The 14,504-nt window shown below is 37.9% G+C and overlaps 1 protein-coding gene across 1 annotated transcript in view; it reads right to left on the bottom strand.

Moving 5' to 3' along the window:
* GLIS3 (GLIS family zinc finger 3) overlaps positions 1 to 14,504 on the bottom strand; it is a 164,932-nt gene that overhangs the window by 110,020 nt on the left and 40,408 nt on the right. Inside the window, exon 3 of the mRNA XM_074166499.1 lies at positions 11,324 to 12,449. Coding sequence (XP_074022600.1) covers positions 11,324 to 12,449 — 1,126 coding nt within the window. The remainder of the gene's footprint in view (positions 1 to 11,323; positions 12,450 to 14,504) is intronic.

Genomic DNA, 14,504 nt, shown 5'->3' with positions numbered 1-14,504 from the left:
TGGAAATATAAATAGAGCAAAGCCTTGTCTCACTCTCCTTCCTTTACAAAGACTGTATTTTTATGCAACAACTTTTGATAGTTATTCTTCCTTTCCAAAGCAGTTCATTGCCATCTTTTGTTCCCCTTCAAAAACTGCTAACATCTTTAAGCTAAAATTGTATCAGAACTTCACAGTCATGGAAGTCTCCAGAGACTGGATGAACACAGTCCTCCCTCCTATAAGCAATCAAGAATTCTCCCTATTCAGCTCACTTTAGTCTTCTCAGTCTCCCTCAGGTTCAGAGAGCAGTCAGGTACACTGTTTCCTTGCTGATCAGATACCATTTTTGCCTGATGGTGACGAAGGGTCTGTCCCACCAGCAAAATACAGCATAAACTAGAAGGACACTAATATTTTAGCTTCACTTCATCTGCAAAACCCACGGTGATAGATTCAGTGACGCATCTCTTCCTACACAATGGAAAAAAAATAAAGTACCCAGATACCAGTATAATGACAGAAGTATAAGAACTAAAGTTTATGAACAGAACATGCGATGATGAGCTGATTTTTTCTGTCTTCTAAACCTTGCAAACACTATCTGCAACATATGACCACTATGCATCTTGCGCTGATACACATAAAAGAAATGAAAAAATTAACTCCAAAGCTTTTCACTGTGGGTGACTGAAAGATAAGGGGAGAAGATGAGTTTCCAAAGAGGCCATCACTATTTTTCAAGATGTGTGATGTTTCAGACTAAGTATTTGAGATCAGTGTTGAATTTGGTGACCATTCAGCAACTCTTGACAACCAAAAGCTGAAGTAGACGACCTCTGCCTTCAGAGGAAATGTCAGCTCTCAGAAATATACATGACAGACTTTTGAGGACCTTAACACACCTAAAGCAGATCAACAACCTTACAGATGGCTTCCTTTAAATTTGGAACCAAACCTTCCACTGATTCACTGAAATGTCATGTTCCCAACCCAGGCATTCATTCAGAGATTCATTTAACTGATTTTAACTAGTGATATGTTGTATATTTTCACTCACTCTCCCTGTAGAGCTATCAGTTATAATGATTTCCACAGTATTTGCTCAATCTGTATCTCTTTCAGATAACAAGAAAAAAAAACTTGACAAGTTCACTGGTGCAGACATAAAATCAGTGTCACAACTTAGCAGCTCACATTGTTAATTTACACAATGGATGCAGACCACATTTGTCCAGGCATCAAAAAACCAAGAGTCCTTGTGAGTCAGTCAGAGCTTACCAACCTTGTTTCTTACAGTGGCTCATTTTTAAAAAAGGACTCTCAGTAACCTCAGCACTCTCAACATAAATATTCCTTAATTCAGTTTATGTATAGCCCACTCCTTTTAACAAACAAAGCAGACCTTACATTCATGCCTTCTATCAACCTCTGTAACAGATTACCTTCAAATACCTAGACAAGGTTCGACTAGTGTGTCTGAATCACTTGGAAACTGTAAGATCACAGGACTGAAACTTTGTCATACCAGTTATGTAAAGCCACTGGAAAGAAATCCACGCGTTTTTGCAAGCAGGCAAAGCAGGCTTTTCATGGAACAAAAGAGGCCTTGTCTTTTTCTATTATGTGACGACTCCTAATTAGAATCAATGATTTTTTATTGTCGGCCCAGATAAGCTTGTTTGCATAGCTGCGATTTCTTAAAACAGAAATCTGAACGTTACTAGGAAAATACATCCATCAGCAGTACAACAGACCTTGAAGAAGAACAGTGGCATTGCTTGATGTTTACATCTGATTAACCTTGGAGGCAATTCTGCTAATGTTAAACAGTAAATAATATAGTGAAGAGCCAAAACAATTTCATTTTGTTTGAATGTATTTATAGAAATGTACCAAGAGTACCCATAAAGGCACGCTGTCATCTTTTCCTTGAGCTTGTGCCAGTTGATGACCAATAGAAAGCATTCAAAGAGGGGGAAAAGAAAGGGAGGGAAATTATTTATAACAACTCTTTGTATCAAGCACACTGCTTCATGGACAGATGAGGAATATTAAATTTCAACATTTCATGCAGAAACAGCTCTTAAAAAAGAATTTCTTACCACAGTGACATCTCTCTGAAATGATTCACTTGTGATCTTGAACTTTGTAATGATGTTAATATGTGTTAATTCTCAAGGGCCAAGTACTCATGGAATAAAGTTGCTATATATGCTTAAAAATAATGGTAAGAAAGTGTCAAACCTAAATCAAACCAGTCTTTAATAGACAGGAAAAGCAAGTACTTTGAGTAGATAAAGATGATGTCAGAAAACAATCACCATGTGTTTTTTACCAACGTTCAGCAAACCCAGATGCATTGAAAAACACAGCTACCCGAGTCCCACAGCAGTTCTAGACAAGTTCCTCTTTATGAATTTCCTTTTCTCAGCTAGTTCTGCACTCTACACAGACAGACAGTGACTACTAAAAAGACCTCTCTAAAAAGACCTCCCTGTTTCCATGCAGCCTTGTTCAGAAAGGTTTGTTCAGCAGTTATTCAAGCCCTGTTAACATAAGATTGACAGCAACTGCATTTCTGTAACAGAGGACTTCACTGCACTGGCTGTATTGGTAATATCCTTGTCCAAGAAGCCTATTTCAACCATTTACAGGGCAAGTCCACTATAATCATGTTCTGAACAGTCCTTAATCCTTATATTGTCTAAGCCCTTTGGAAACCTACCCTGCAAGTACCTATCTGTAGAAGTACATAAGCTTATAGCATCTGCTAAATGCCACCTCAGCTAATTGGGACTCCAATGGCAGTAAAACAGAATTGCTTCAGGGATCAGAGTGAATCGAGCCGATTCTTGTCGTCCTCGGTGTTTGGGCTACTGTGCCTGAGGCTGAGGGGAGACCTTAACTGCTCTCTACAACTACCTGAAAGGAGGTTGTAGCGAGGCAGGTGTTGGTCTCTTCTCCCAACTAACAGAAGACAGGACAAGAGAATATGGCCTCAGGTTGTGCAAGGGGAGGTTTAGATTGGATATTAGGAAAAATGTCTTCAAGCATTGGAACAGGCTGCCCAGGAAAGTGGTTGAGTCACCATCCCTGGAGGCATTTAAAAGATGATGTGGTGCTTAGGGACATGGTTTAGTGGTAACTTGGCAGTGTTAGGTTAGTGGTTGGACTTGATGATCTTAAGGGTCTTTTCCAACCTAAACGATTCTATGCTTCTAGGTAAATATGTGTATAAACCTGCATTCAAGACATGTCATTGAAATAAATGGAATCACCAAGTTGTGTGTCACTGACTTCAGGATCCTGCCTGGAAAAATCTCACTAAAGTCTACGAGACTATTGCTGTGCAACTTACCCTTTAAAAATTCACAGGACTAGTCCCTTCTATTGATTCCATTAAACATTAAGTCAGTAAAATTATCTAAAACTAAATCTGAATGCTGAAAAAAATGTCAAAGAACACTTTAGCATGTCCAAATGCTTCCGTACATATTTGCATTTGGTTTGCAATGTATTTAAGTAGTGCAATCATATGTGCACAAAAAGATATATGGCATTTTTCCATTTCTTAATTGCTCTGTACAAATGATCCAATGACTGTTCTATGATACTTGATTATCAACATTTATTTTTAAAGCTATGTTCACAAATAAACCATCAGACTTAGATGTCTGGGAAGTTCTCTACAGAGCACCAGAAGCATTAATTAAACCTCTAATACTCAGGAAATACTCAGTGTCAATTACCTGAATAAAAGCCGGAAGTGTGTTCACCTTTGCTTAAAACCATATTTCCTTTCTGAAGAAGTAACATTGCAATGCACAGCATAATCTATTAACTAGTTCCCTGTACTCTCTTTCTTTCTTTAAGACAGAATCATGTGTCCTGGGAATGGTTGCTGTCTGTTTCTGGTGTGACTGTATCATAACTTGTATTTTCTGTTTTTAGATAGTGTTAGGCTTTTCCACCAGTGAATGGACAGCTTCATAATTTACTTACTCTGCTCCTGATACAGGTCCAGCCATCAACCAAATAGGGATCATGAAAACGCAAATTAAAATTGGCAGAAAAGAGTAGAAGTTATCTAGAAAGATTTTACAGCTTGGAGAATAATCCAATTTCCAAATACTTCACACAGATGTGCTCCAAACCACCAAATTTAGCATTATCCCCCCAGATTTAAATTCAATTAATTTTCTAGTTTAAAACTCTAGTATTCAAAAAAACCAAAATACAAACAAACAAACAAAACCCAAACCAAACAAAACGTAAACCCCCCCCCAACATAAACTCAACCTCTAAATTTTCTGCAGTTGAAATTCTGGCAGAAACAAAGTTTGATTTGGGATTCCACATTTCAAATAGGTGAAATTTTTAAGAGTGCTTCATGTTTTTAGTTTACCATTTACTTATAGTTTGGTGCAGCAATGAAAAAAATCTCAAAAATGTTCCATTCAAATCCTGCTACAGGGAAATAAAAATAAATAAAATATAATCTTTGTGCCTATCCCCAGCACAAAGAGGTAATAAACTAGAAACCTTTCCACACAAACAGAAGTGTTCCTTCAATTAGGAATGTTCAATGTTATTTTTGGATACTTCACAGTCACGTTCTGAATTACAGTGAAACTAGAAGATGCCTGTTTGAAAAAGTTCATTAAAAATCTGTCTTACATTTTTCAAATATCTAAGCCAAAAGGAAAGAAAAGCTGGTTCAAATACTTAACAGGAAAATCAAATTATTCATTAGAAGAAAAAGAATAAAATTAAAGGTTTCATAAGCTTTATTCTGTAACATAAAATATGGTTTTCTGGCTACCACTATCATTGATTCTACATCTGCATGTAGAAAGAGTTTGCTTTGCATTTTTGAATGCATAAAGAGATATTTTGATATTAAAGGTCAGTACTTTGGATATCATAAGCCTTCAGTTGCTCACTGAACTCAAGTGGAAGTTGTGCATCTTAAGCAGCCGCAGGAAGAGCACGTATCATTACATTTTGAACTATGGATGCATTATGTATTTCGTACTAAAAGAATAATATTAAAAGAGCATTAGTACCATTGCTGAGAGGTAAGATTTATTAGCTTGGGCTCAATGCCATCTGATGTGATCACATGCATTTGAGCTATTTGTGGAGGCACACCCACAATTCATAATTTGTTTTTCCTTTAAACAGCTAAAATATCATAACCAAAACCATCAGGTTACTAAGATTACACAAACTTGTGAGTTAGGAAGACTTAGCTTTATGGCTGCAAATTAAAACTCAGCTTATCTGTGTCTCTACATCATGATATAGTCTAATTACTCATACATCTTTGCCTTTTCTGTGGTATTTCTGTTTCAGTTAGTTTACTGAATTAGTGAAAAAAAAAACAGGCAACAGGCAACTATAAACTTGGAGTTTTCTAACTTCAGCAACTTGACTCCACAATTAAATTACTGTTCTTTTAACATTGTTTAAGACTAGGTGCTCAATTGCTATTTTAGCATAGTGGAAAATTCTTCTGCAAGCATGTAAGCAAAAACAAATTCAAAAATGTTTATGGTTTCTATTTTGTCAAGACTTCAGTGCAATGTAGGATTTGGTATCATCTTTCTTTATCATCAAGAAACAGTGGCATGTGCTATACATAAAATACATAGTATATGCCATATATAAGACACCATATGAAGACACACTGCTAAAGCCTGAAGATGGAAAAAACATTCCCATTCATTTTTACAGAATGCACTTCTGGGTTTTAATAAAAATTTCATCTCAGACACCATCTTCCAAGATGAATGTTCTTCAAATAGCACACACATTCATCTATCTGAATACTCATGCTCACCCAAAGATGTTCACTTTTGTCTCAAAAAAGCATTATACAAGTGGTTTAAGATTTATGTTCTTTTTTTTTTAACCATACCTTCTGTCTTATGTGCTTTGTAGACTGATGTGTTGTGGGATAATTTCAGATATTTAGCAGATGTTAAATGGATGTTGCTTCAAATCTGACAGGAATACTAGCAATTTTATTAGTTTAAATCACATCAAGCAGTATATGTATTACTATCCCGTACTTTAAAATACTAATGGCATTGTGCTGAAGCATAGCTCAGAACTTACAGAAAGCAAAAAGATTTAGTTCAGTTTCAAAAGGGGAAGCATTCCTAGTGTACCTGAATGAAACTACAAAGAGAGAGCCTAAAATTTATCTCTAACAACATGTTGTTGCTATTTACACTAGAATAAATATATTACGCTTATTGTTTGCATAGCATGACAATAAAGCTAATCAAGTACCTCTTATTGCAGCTGAACTTGTAAAATACCAAAATACGCACTACACAAGAAGGAACACTAAGCAGAAAATAAGCTCACAGGTGCAGCCAAAAAGAGCAAAAGGTCAGCATTTGCCAATTGCTACTGTGGAGTTTCCACAGCTACCAGGAATTCTCTTTTTTTCTAATCCAGAGGAAATCTGAGGGAACCTCAGATACCATTGTGTGGTAACTGCTGGCAAACATTACAGATCTTATCTCTGCCACTGGCATACTAACAGCTTGCATTTCAACATCAATTTTTCATTCAACTTTTTCTTCTTTAACTTATTCCTATGAAGTACAAACTAACGCATAGATTAATAAATAAACACAACATATTTGAACTGCCATACCTACTTTATAAAATGAAGTTTAGGAATAGACACTAAAAATATATTACCATGTCATGAATAATTGTTTTTAGTCTTTAAACCAGGTTACTGAAAAGAAGAATGCACTCCAGATGCAGTAAGTTGGAATAGAACCTGAAAAATGTTTTAATGGATAGCAAAGGAGCCCAATACATTTTAACACCTATTTAATGAACTCCTATTCCAAACAAGTCAACTTCAGGTGAGGCCTCCTACATTCAGGTACTCTTCAACTTCACAAATTTCCATGTAATAAAGCACGGCCGAGCACAGTCACCTACTTTGGCTTCCCATGTAAAATAAAATGCAGGACTTCATGAAATTCAAGCATTTTAAAATTAACAAATTTTTCTAGAACAAGAACCAGTCTTTTAAAAATGGGACACAGAGAAAGCATATTAGATTAAATTGCCAAGACCTAATCTGAACATGCAGCGTCAGCAGCAAATTCGGGAAATGCTGGAAAAAAAAGAGCCCAAATCATGGAAAAACAACAATATGGAACAAATCTATCAGGACCAGTCTGCAATTATTCTCCACTCCACCCTAGTTACCTTTGTACAGAGAGACAAATATGTTCTGAGTTTTTGACCTTAAGAATGCTTGACTTGAAGTTTGGATCTGATTATCGTGATCGTCACATGTTTTTATGTGCTCCTATCTGATTAATCCTCACCCTACAACACTTTAATCTTCCAGAATCAGAGAAGACTGCTCATCCAGAACGAGAAGGAACCAATGACTACAGTATCGCTTGTAGCTATAGTTTATCACATGAAATTTTTGTTACATAGATAAATGGAAAGTAGTTCAGAAGTGGCAAGACAAATGCTGAGGTCAAAAGGATATTCCACTTGGCTCTAATTTTAACTATAAGCACATCGAGTACTGCAGTCCTTGCTGTTCTTCAAGTCTCTTCTCAAATATATAATTTCATTATCACAGAGTGATAGCGCAGAAGAATAAAATGATTTTATGAAGTTCAGCTTATAATTAGTTGTGCATCAGATTCCATATTATCTCCAATGCATTATCAGTTACAATAATACAACTTAGAAGTAACCCTGACCTTGTATTACTAAAACCTTGCAGAACTTGCTGAAGTATCACAGCAATCCTTTGGGATATACAACACAGTATATAATGATACACTTTCAACAATCAGCTGCACAGAAGCAAGTGCTGCATGATAAATAAACTAACTACGGCCCATTGCATTATGTGCTTAATGAGAAGACTGTCTCTTGCAAAAAGTTAGGAACCATCAACGCATACAATGCTCACACAATGACTAGTGTGTGATGTCACTAAGGTGACTAGTATAACTGGCTACCATTCATTATAGGGTGCTTTGATACATTACATTAAGATAGTTCCTCCCAAAGACGTATTATTTCTGCTATAGTCTTAGTAGTAAATCTGGTTGGTTCACATAATAGATGTGTATTTGGCATTTTTCGTTCCCTGCTTGGTCTACTAGACTACCTCTTATTAGTCTGCAAACTGCAGTGGACATAGCGTCTTATGTTATAATGATTTCAGACAAAGAGGTATCCTACATGTAGAGCCAGAAAATAAATTATAGAAAAGCCCTAGGTGGAAAAACAAAGATTATGAATGGATTCTTTTGATTTATCACTTAAATGCATAAATTCATACAGATTTGGTGAAAAGTTTCAGATTTCTTTTGTGTAATTTTTTGTTAACTACAGAAATCATACTTCATTATCATCTTGCCCAAAGTGTTCTCCCTAAGACCTCACTTAGGCCTCAGTTTACAACCTTAAATTGCAGTGATACGATTGTAAATTTCACTGCTTGGTGAGAAAGGTATGAAGTCTGGCTGAAGTACAGTTTCCTAAAGATACTGAGAGATTTCCAGACCATGGCCCCTTGGCATCAGAAAGCCAAATACATTTTTCCAAGTTCACACCATTTGTGAAATAGTAAAGGAAGGAAACAGCAAGCTGTTTGACTCAAATTCTGCTAAAGGATGCCATTTCTGAATGCTTGTCCCAAGAAAGGGGATTTACCCCCATGTTATGAGGGTTATCACATCACCCTGAATATTTCTACATTTCACTACACTACTAAACATGAAAGCAAGATAAGCATGTGGCTGCTGCTTCTGATACACAAACTCCTTGGCACTACCCAGCAATACTTCCTGAAGTTCAGTAAAATTAATCACCCTTTTTAAATGTTTATGAAAGCAATCGCGCTTTGAGAAGCTAGTATAGACTCCTCCCATTTTTTTGTGACACAGCATGACTTGGCACATGCTTTAGTTTAGGTTTAGTAATCTCAAAAACATTATCATATGAAGTATGATATGTTTATCCACTTTAACATATCTACCATTACTGAATGATAATTCCTTCAAAGCTAAGGACTCCTCAAGGAGGCCTCATAATCATGAGAAGGTTAACTGTAAGCCTCCTTTCTGAACAGGCAGGGCAGGGAGTACAGAGTGCTACTGACATGATTTTTTCCCCAGTCTTACTGGATCCCTCATCATAATTATCCTACTAGAAAGACCCTGGGTACTTGCATTACTCTTTTTTTCAGTGCTTTTTCACCATTCCTGCCCCCTGTCTTCATACTGTTGTCTGTCTGCACTCATCTGCTGATACCTGTCTCTGTCTCTTTTCGTCTTTTTTCCCATTTGCTATTCTCTTGAAAAATTACTTTCTTGACTCATAATAATTCTTTTTTCTCCTTCTCTCCTTCCCCACAAAGCTGATATGAAATTCCTGAGGAGGACTGAAACTGAAAGAGGAGGAGGAACTGAAATTGATGGTAAACTCTGATCCAATATATCTGGAGAGCAGAAAAGAGAATATTAGGGAATTTTTAAAAAATATTCAGAGATGAGAGCCTGAGTTCATGCTCAGGTGTGACAAAAGGGAAGGATAAAGAGTCTTCCTAGTGTTGTGACACAATCTCTACTGGGTCCCTTAAATTCAAGAGAGAAATCTGGGAAGACATTTGCTCTCCTTAAAGGGGATTGGTCCTCATCGAAGGAGGGGATTCTCCCCCTCTGCTTCACTCTGAGACCCACACCTGGACTACTGGGTCCACCTTTGGAGTCCTCAGCACAAGAAGGACATGGACCTGTTGGAGAGGGTCCAGAAGAGTGCCACAAAGATGATCAGAGGGCAGGAACACCTCTCCTATGAAGACAGGCTGAGAGAGTTGCGGTTGTTCAGCCTGCAGAAGAGAAGGCTCCAGGGAGACCTTATATCAGCCTTCCAGTATCTGAAGGGGGCTTACAAGAAAGCCGGAGAAGGACTTTTTACAATGACATGTAGTGATAGGACAAGAGGTAATGGCTTCAAACTAGAAGAGAGTAGATTTAGATTAGATATCAGGAAGAAATTTTTCACTATGAGAGTGGTGATGCGCTGGAACAGGTTGCCCGGGGAAGCTGTGAAGGCCCCACCCCTGGAAGTGTTCAAGGCCAGGTTGGACGAGGCTTTGAGCAAGCTGGTCTAGCAGGAGGCATCCCTGCCTATGGCAGGGGGGTTGGAAGTGGATGATCTTTATGTTCTCTTCCAACCTGAACCATTATGTGATTCTATAAAAAGCTAAAAAAATTTCCTCCATCTACTGTACAAGCAAACATCTACAACATGGTAAAAAAATGATTCAACTAGGCACACACTGAAATAGACTCCTAGCCCCAATTTATATTTCACAGCCTATAAACAGATGTGGTTTTTTTTTTCAAGTGAATAATAATCAGCATTTATTCCTAGAAATTATATATTCATTGTTTTGTTAGATTACGCTGAGGACTGAAAACAGCACTGGAAAGGCTGCTGTCTGTTGACACTAAATAAGTGCTTAGTAAGGGTAAGCTAATTGTCATCCAAAATATGGACTATATGTAAGGCCAATAAAGAATCTGAATTATGGAGATTACAGATGGTTCACTGGAGACTAAACATAAACTGACTCTAAAGTTTACTGGCTAGATCATTACCCCATGTGATTACACATGCGTGAGACTGACTTAAAGTGCCCCTAAGAAAAACCGTAAGAAAAACATGACTTTAGGGGTTGAATGCTCACTGCTAGAATCTGTGAACAGAGAAATTTTTATGTGTTTTATTCCTACTGTATTCACTGAAACAGGGCTGTGGGTCTGTTTTTTGTTAGTAATGAAACAAACAACTGCTTTAAAAAATACCCAGCTATTCTCAGTTTCTCGTGGTAACATTATGCAAGATCCTGAAAATTTCTCAAGTCAAAAAAGAGTAACACGATGCACAAATATTTCAGGATAAAGTGTGCCATATATTCTACAGCACTTTTCCCACATGTATCATTCACACAGGGACTTAAGTACTCATGGTACTTAAGTTTTGTTTTATATATGAAGGTCTACCATGTCACTTTTGCAGTCTACAGTAAAAGTTTATAAATTTAGAAAATAAAATGTTGTCTAACCCTATCTGTCAGTACATATCAAATTAAAGAATACCTTTCCTTTCTGTCAAAACAGAAAGATGGAGCAGTCATTCATTCACACAGACTAGTTACAAAAGCACACCATTAACGAGAAAAAACAAAGGCAGAATTACAACTTCTCTATATCTCCATAAGTAACAGGCTTTTATTGCTAAGAGAGACAGACTTATTCAGACTTACTGTGCATTTGTTCGGCTTCTCTCCTGAGTGGACTCTCATGTGAATCAGCAGTTTATAACGGGCATTAAATGGCTTGTACCTTCGTGGACACCCTGCCCAGAAGCAAGTGAAGTCCTCTCCCTTTCTCTGGTCTATATGGATCTTCTCTATGTGCCGCACAAGTTCCTCTTGCTGGTCATACAGCGCACCGCAGTCAACCCAGCGACAGCCATGCTTGCCATTGAAATCATCTATCTCACCATCTTCATCAAGCAGGGAGCCTGGAGCAGAAGGAGGTACAGGCAGTGGCTGAATGTGAGTGGGGAGGCTGTGTGGATGCCTTTGCTGGTGAGCGTGGTATGGTGGGGGTGGGCCTTGTGGAAGAGGCAGTGGCAACAGGGGTGGAGGAGGCATATCAACCGCATGGTCTGAGAAGTCATCCAGCCGTTCATTTTTCAGGACAGCCACCACCTGATTGTCCATGTGCGGCACACCCTGCTGGATCACCATGTTGCTTGTGGTGGCCATCTCCAAGCTGGCTTGCTCCAGCTGTTGCATCTGCTGGTACTCAGCAGCCCCATTCTCAGCATACCCTGGGAAGGTGACGTTGCCATTAGCCATGAGAAGGCCTTTCTGGGCAGTTGGAATAGAGCAATTTGGGGGTATACAGCTTCCTCTCACTCCCAGAAAATGTCCATAGACCTCAGGCTGTGGGGAGACGTTTGCTGGTGATGTCCTGGAGCTGTTGATATAGGCCACCAGAGAGGTTGGGGACGTACGGATGATCGTATTGAAGTCAATCCCAATGCCGTCAGACAGAGGAGACAAAGAGTGTGCTCTCTTTTTGGAGCGGGTTGATTGGGACCAGGCTGAGGAACAGTGAGGACTAGAGTAAGGGGAATGCTTATTTTCCATGCCATGTAAGTAGGATGGTAACGAGTTAGAGACGCAGTTACTGGACACAGATGTTCCAGGCAAAAAATTTAATAAGTCCCCCAGCTCACTGCTGTTTTGTAAACCTTGGTCAGGAGGAACAGAAGGATGTGTCCTAAACCCATGCAACCACTCTTGCTTTACACTCAAAGTGGACTCACTTTCTGACAAGCTTAATGTTGTAGAGGTCAAAGACTCACGTGACAAGAGCGACCTGGAACAAAGGCACAATAAAGTAAGTGGGCAGTTAGACAATTCAGCAGTGGTTCTTCTGTCTTCAGACACACATAAAATTAAAGAAACGCTACATCTGAGAAAAGTTCTTCCTAATCTTAGTTACTCAACTTCAGCACTCTGAGTTAATGTACCAGTAGGCATACACGGGTGATAAATATGTAAAAAGGTCACTTAGGAAACCAACTTTAAAACTTCAAGATTTTGAAGAAAAGTTGCTGTAAAGGTTCTCAATACATCACTGTAGAAATCAGTGCAGATTTTTTCATCAGCTGTGGTATAAATATGTTTGGGCTTCTGAAGACAAAGCATTGTGCTTCTGTCTTGCATGAAACCCACATTGATTTGACTATTATTTTTGCTGTCAAAGAACGGGAAGAAAAATGATTAATAAAGAATAAATATTTAACCTGAATGACTTTGCCATTTTTAATGCATACAAATAGTATTATCTACAGAAAGAGCTCAAGTTTATAAATAGAGATAACATCTAACTTTACAAAACAAACAAAATAAATGAATAATGTAGAAGAACTGGTTGAAGGGGTTTATTTAGTTTTGATTTGATGATGTACCTGCCTCCAAGTCAGCAATCAAAATTTTTCATGAAAGCATAATCTTGCTGTTATCATTAGTTTTTCACAGAAATACTATGAACCTTGTTTATGCTACAGATGTCCTACAGGTAGCTTAAGAAAAGAACTCGTAAGCTCTTAGTAATATTGTTTTCTACAGAAAGGTATTAGAAGGAAATATAAGGACATCAGGGTCCCTGATTCATGGCTGCAAGTGCTGGGTAGAGGTCAAGTGGATTTATGTCTTTATGTTTCCAGTTCACATCTGGGCAGTCTTGGATTTCCTGCCAGCCAGTGGTGCTATCAGTATATTAATTTCTATTTTTAAGAGGCTCTAACAGTAGGAAGAACCAGGTATGTATCTAGGTAAAACCTGGAGATCTCATAGACACCGAAGCCTCTGCATCTTATGCTTTGGGGGTTAATTCCTGGGTTCATTACTTCCACAATATACTTTCAAAGAAGCACAGAATTTCAATGGTGGATCAAGTACGTAGGAAATATGGTTTTTCTTCTAAATCTAAAATGCATTTTTTAAGCTGGTCATGTCCATCACTGCATCTCAGCTTCTCACATGAAAAACAAGACACATAATAGTTCCTCCTAGTCTGCACCACAAAGATTTCAGGAGGTCAAATTAACTTAAAAAAGACAGGTAATAAGTGCTAATAAGTACCTTAAATAACAGGTGTTGAAAAATACTTCTTAAGGCTCTAAGTAAACAATATATTAAATATTTGCATGCAGTAATCCAAAGGAACTGTCATGTAGGCAAGGAATAAGGTTTTCTTATTTACAAAGGTATATTCCTATAGTCAGTTATTTATAATTATTTTACTTCATGGTTTTAAATTGCTACAAACTTCAGATTTCTAAAAGAGAAAGTATGCACCATAAAGAAAATTAACAAAAACAAATCTCATCTTGATACAGACACAGTCACAGCAAGCACCTCTGAGGAGGCACTTCTGTCTATTTTACTTGCTTCTTTTGTTTTTTAATAGGGAAGCAGTTTTGAAGTTTACTCAGAGAAAGCAATATCACAGCTCCTTCTGAGTTCTGCAAGATTTTCTTGTAGACACTGCTTCAGGAAACAAGGATCCATGGGACAGATCTGTTAAGGCTCATAGTTGCATTGTATGTCTGCACCACAGCCTTACTGCAGTGACTGCAGCTTTGATGGAGATACATGAACCTACTTACTTTAAGAGTTGCTGGTAGGCTAAAACTGGGGATCTGAATCCCATTTAAAACAACATCAGTCAACACAGAGCCAGACCAGATCCTAAACAATGGCTCTGGAGACATTTGCAGTGAGTATGGCAACATTTACCAAATTTCCATGATTTTTCTTGGTAAATCAACTTTTCCTCTCTAAGGTCTGGGGATTATCTTTCAACTAGATCAGCGTGGTTGAAAGAATATATGAAAATACTAGGTAAAGCCATTCAGGCAAGAGA

Source organism: Numenius arquata, chromosome Z (assembly GCF_964106895.1).
Source record: "Numenius arquata chromosome Z, bNumArq3.hap1.1, whole genome shotgun sequence".
NCBI lineage: Eukaryota > Metazoa > Chordata > Aves > Charadriiformes > Scolopacidae > Numenius > Numenius arquata.
This window is presented reverse-complemented; position numbering and strand designations above follow the sequence as displayed.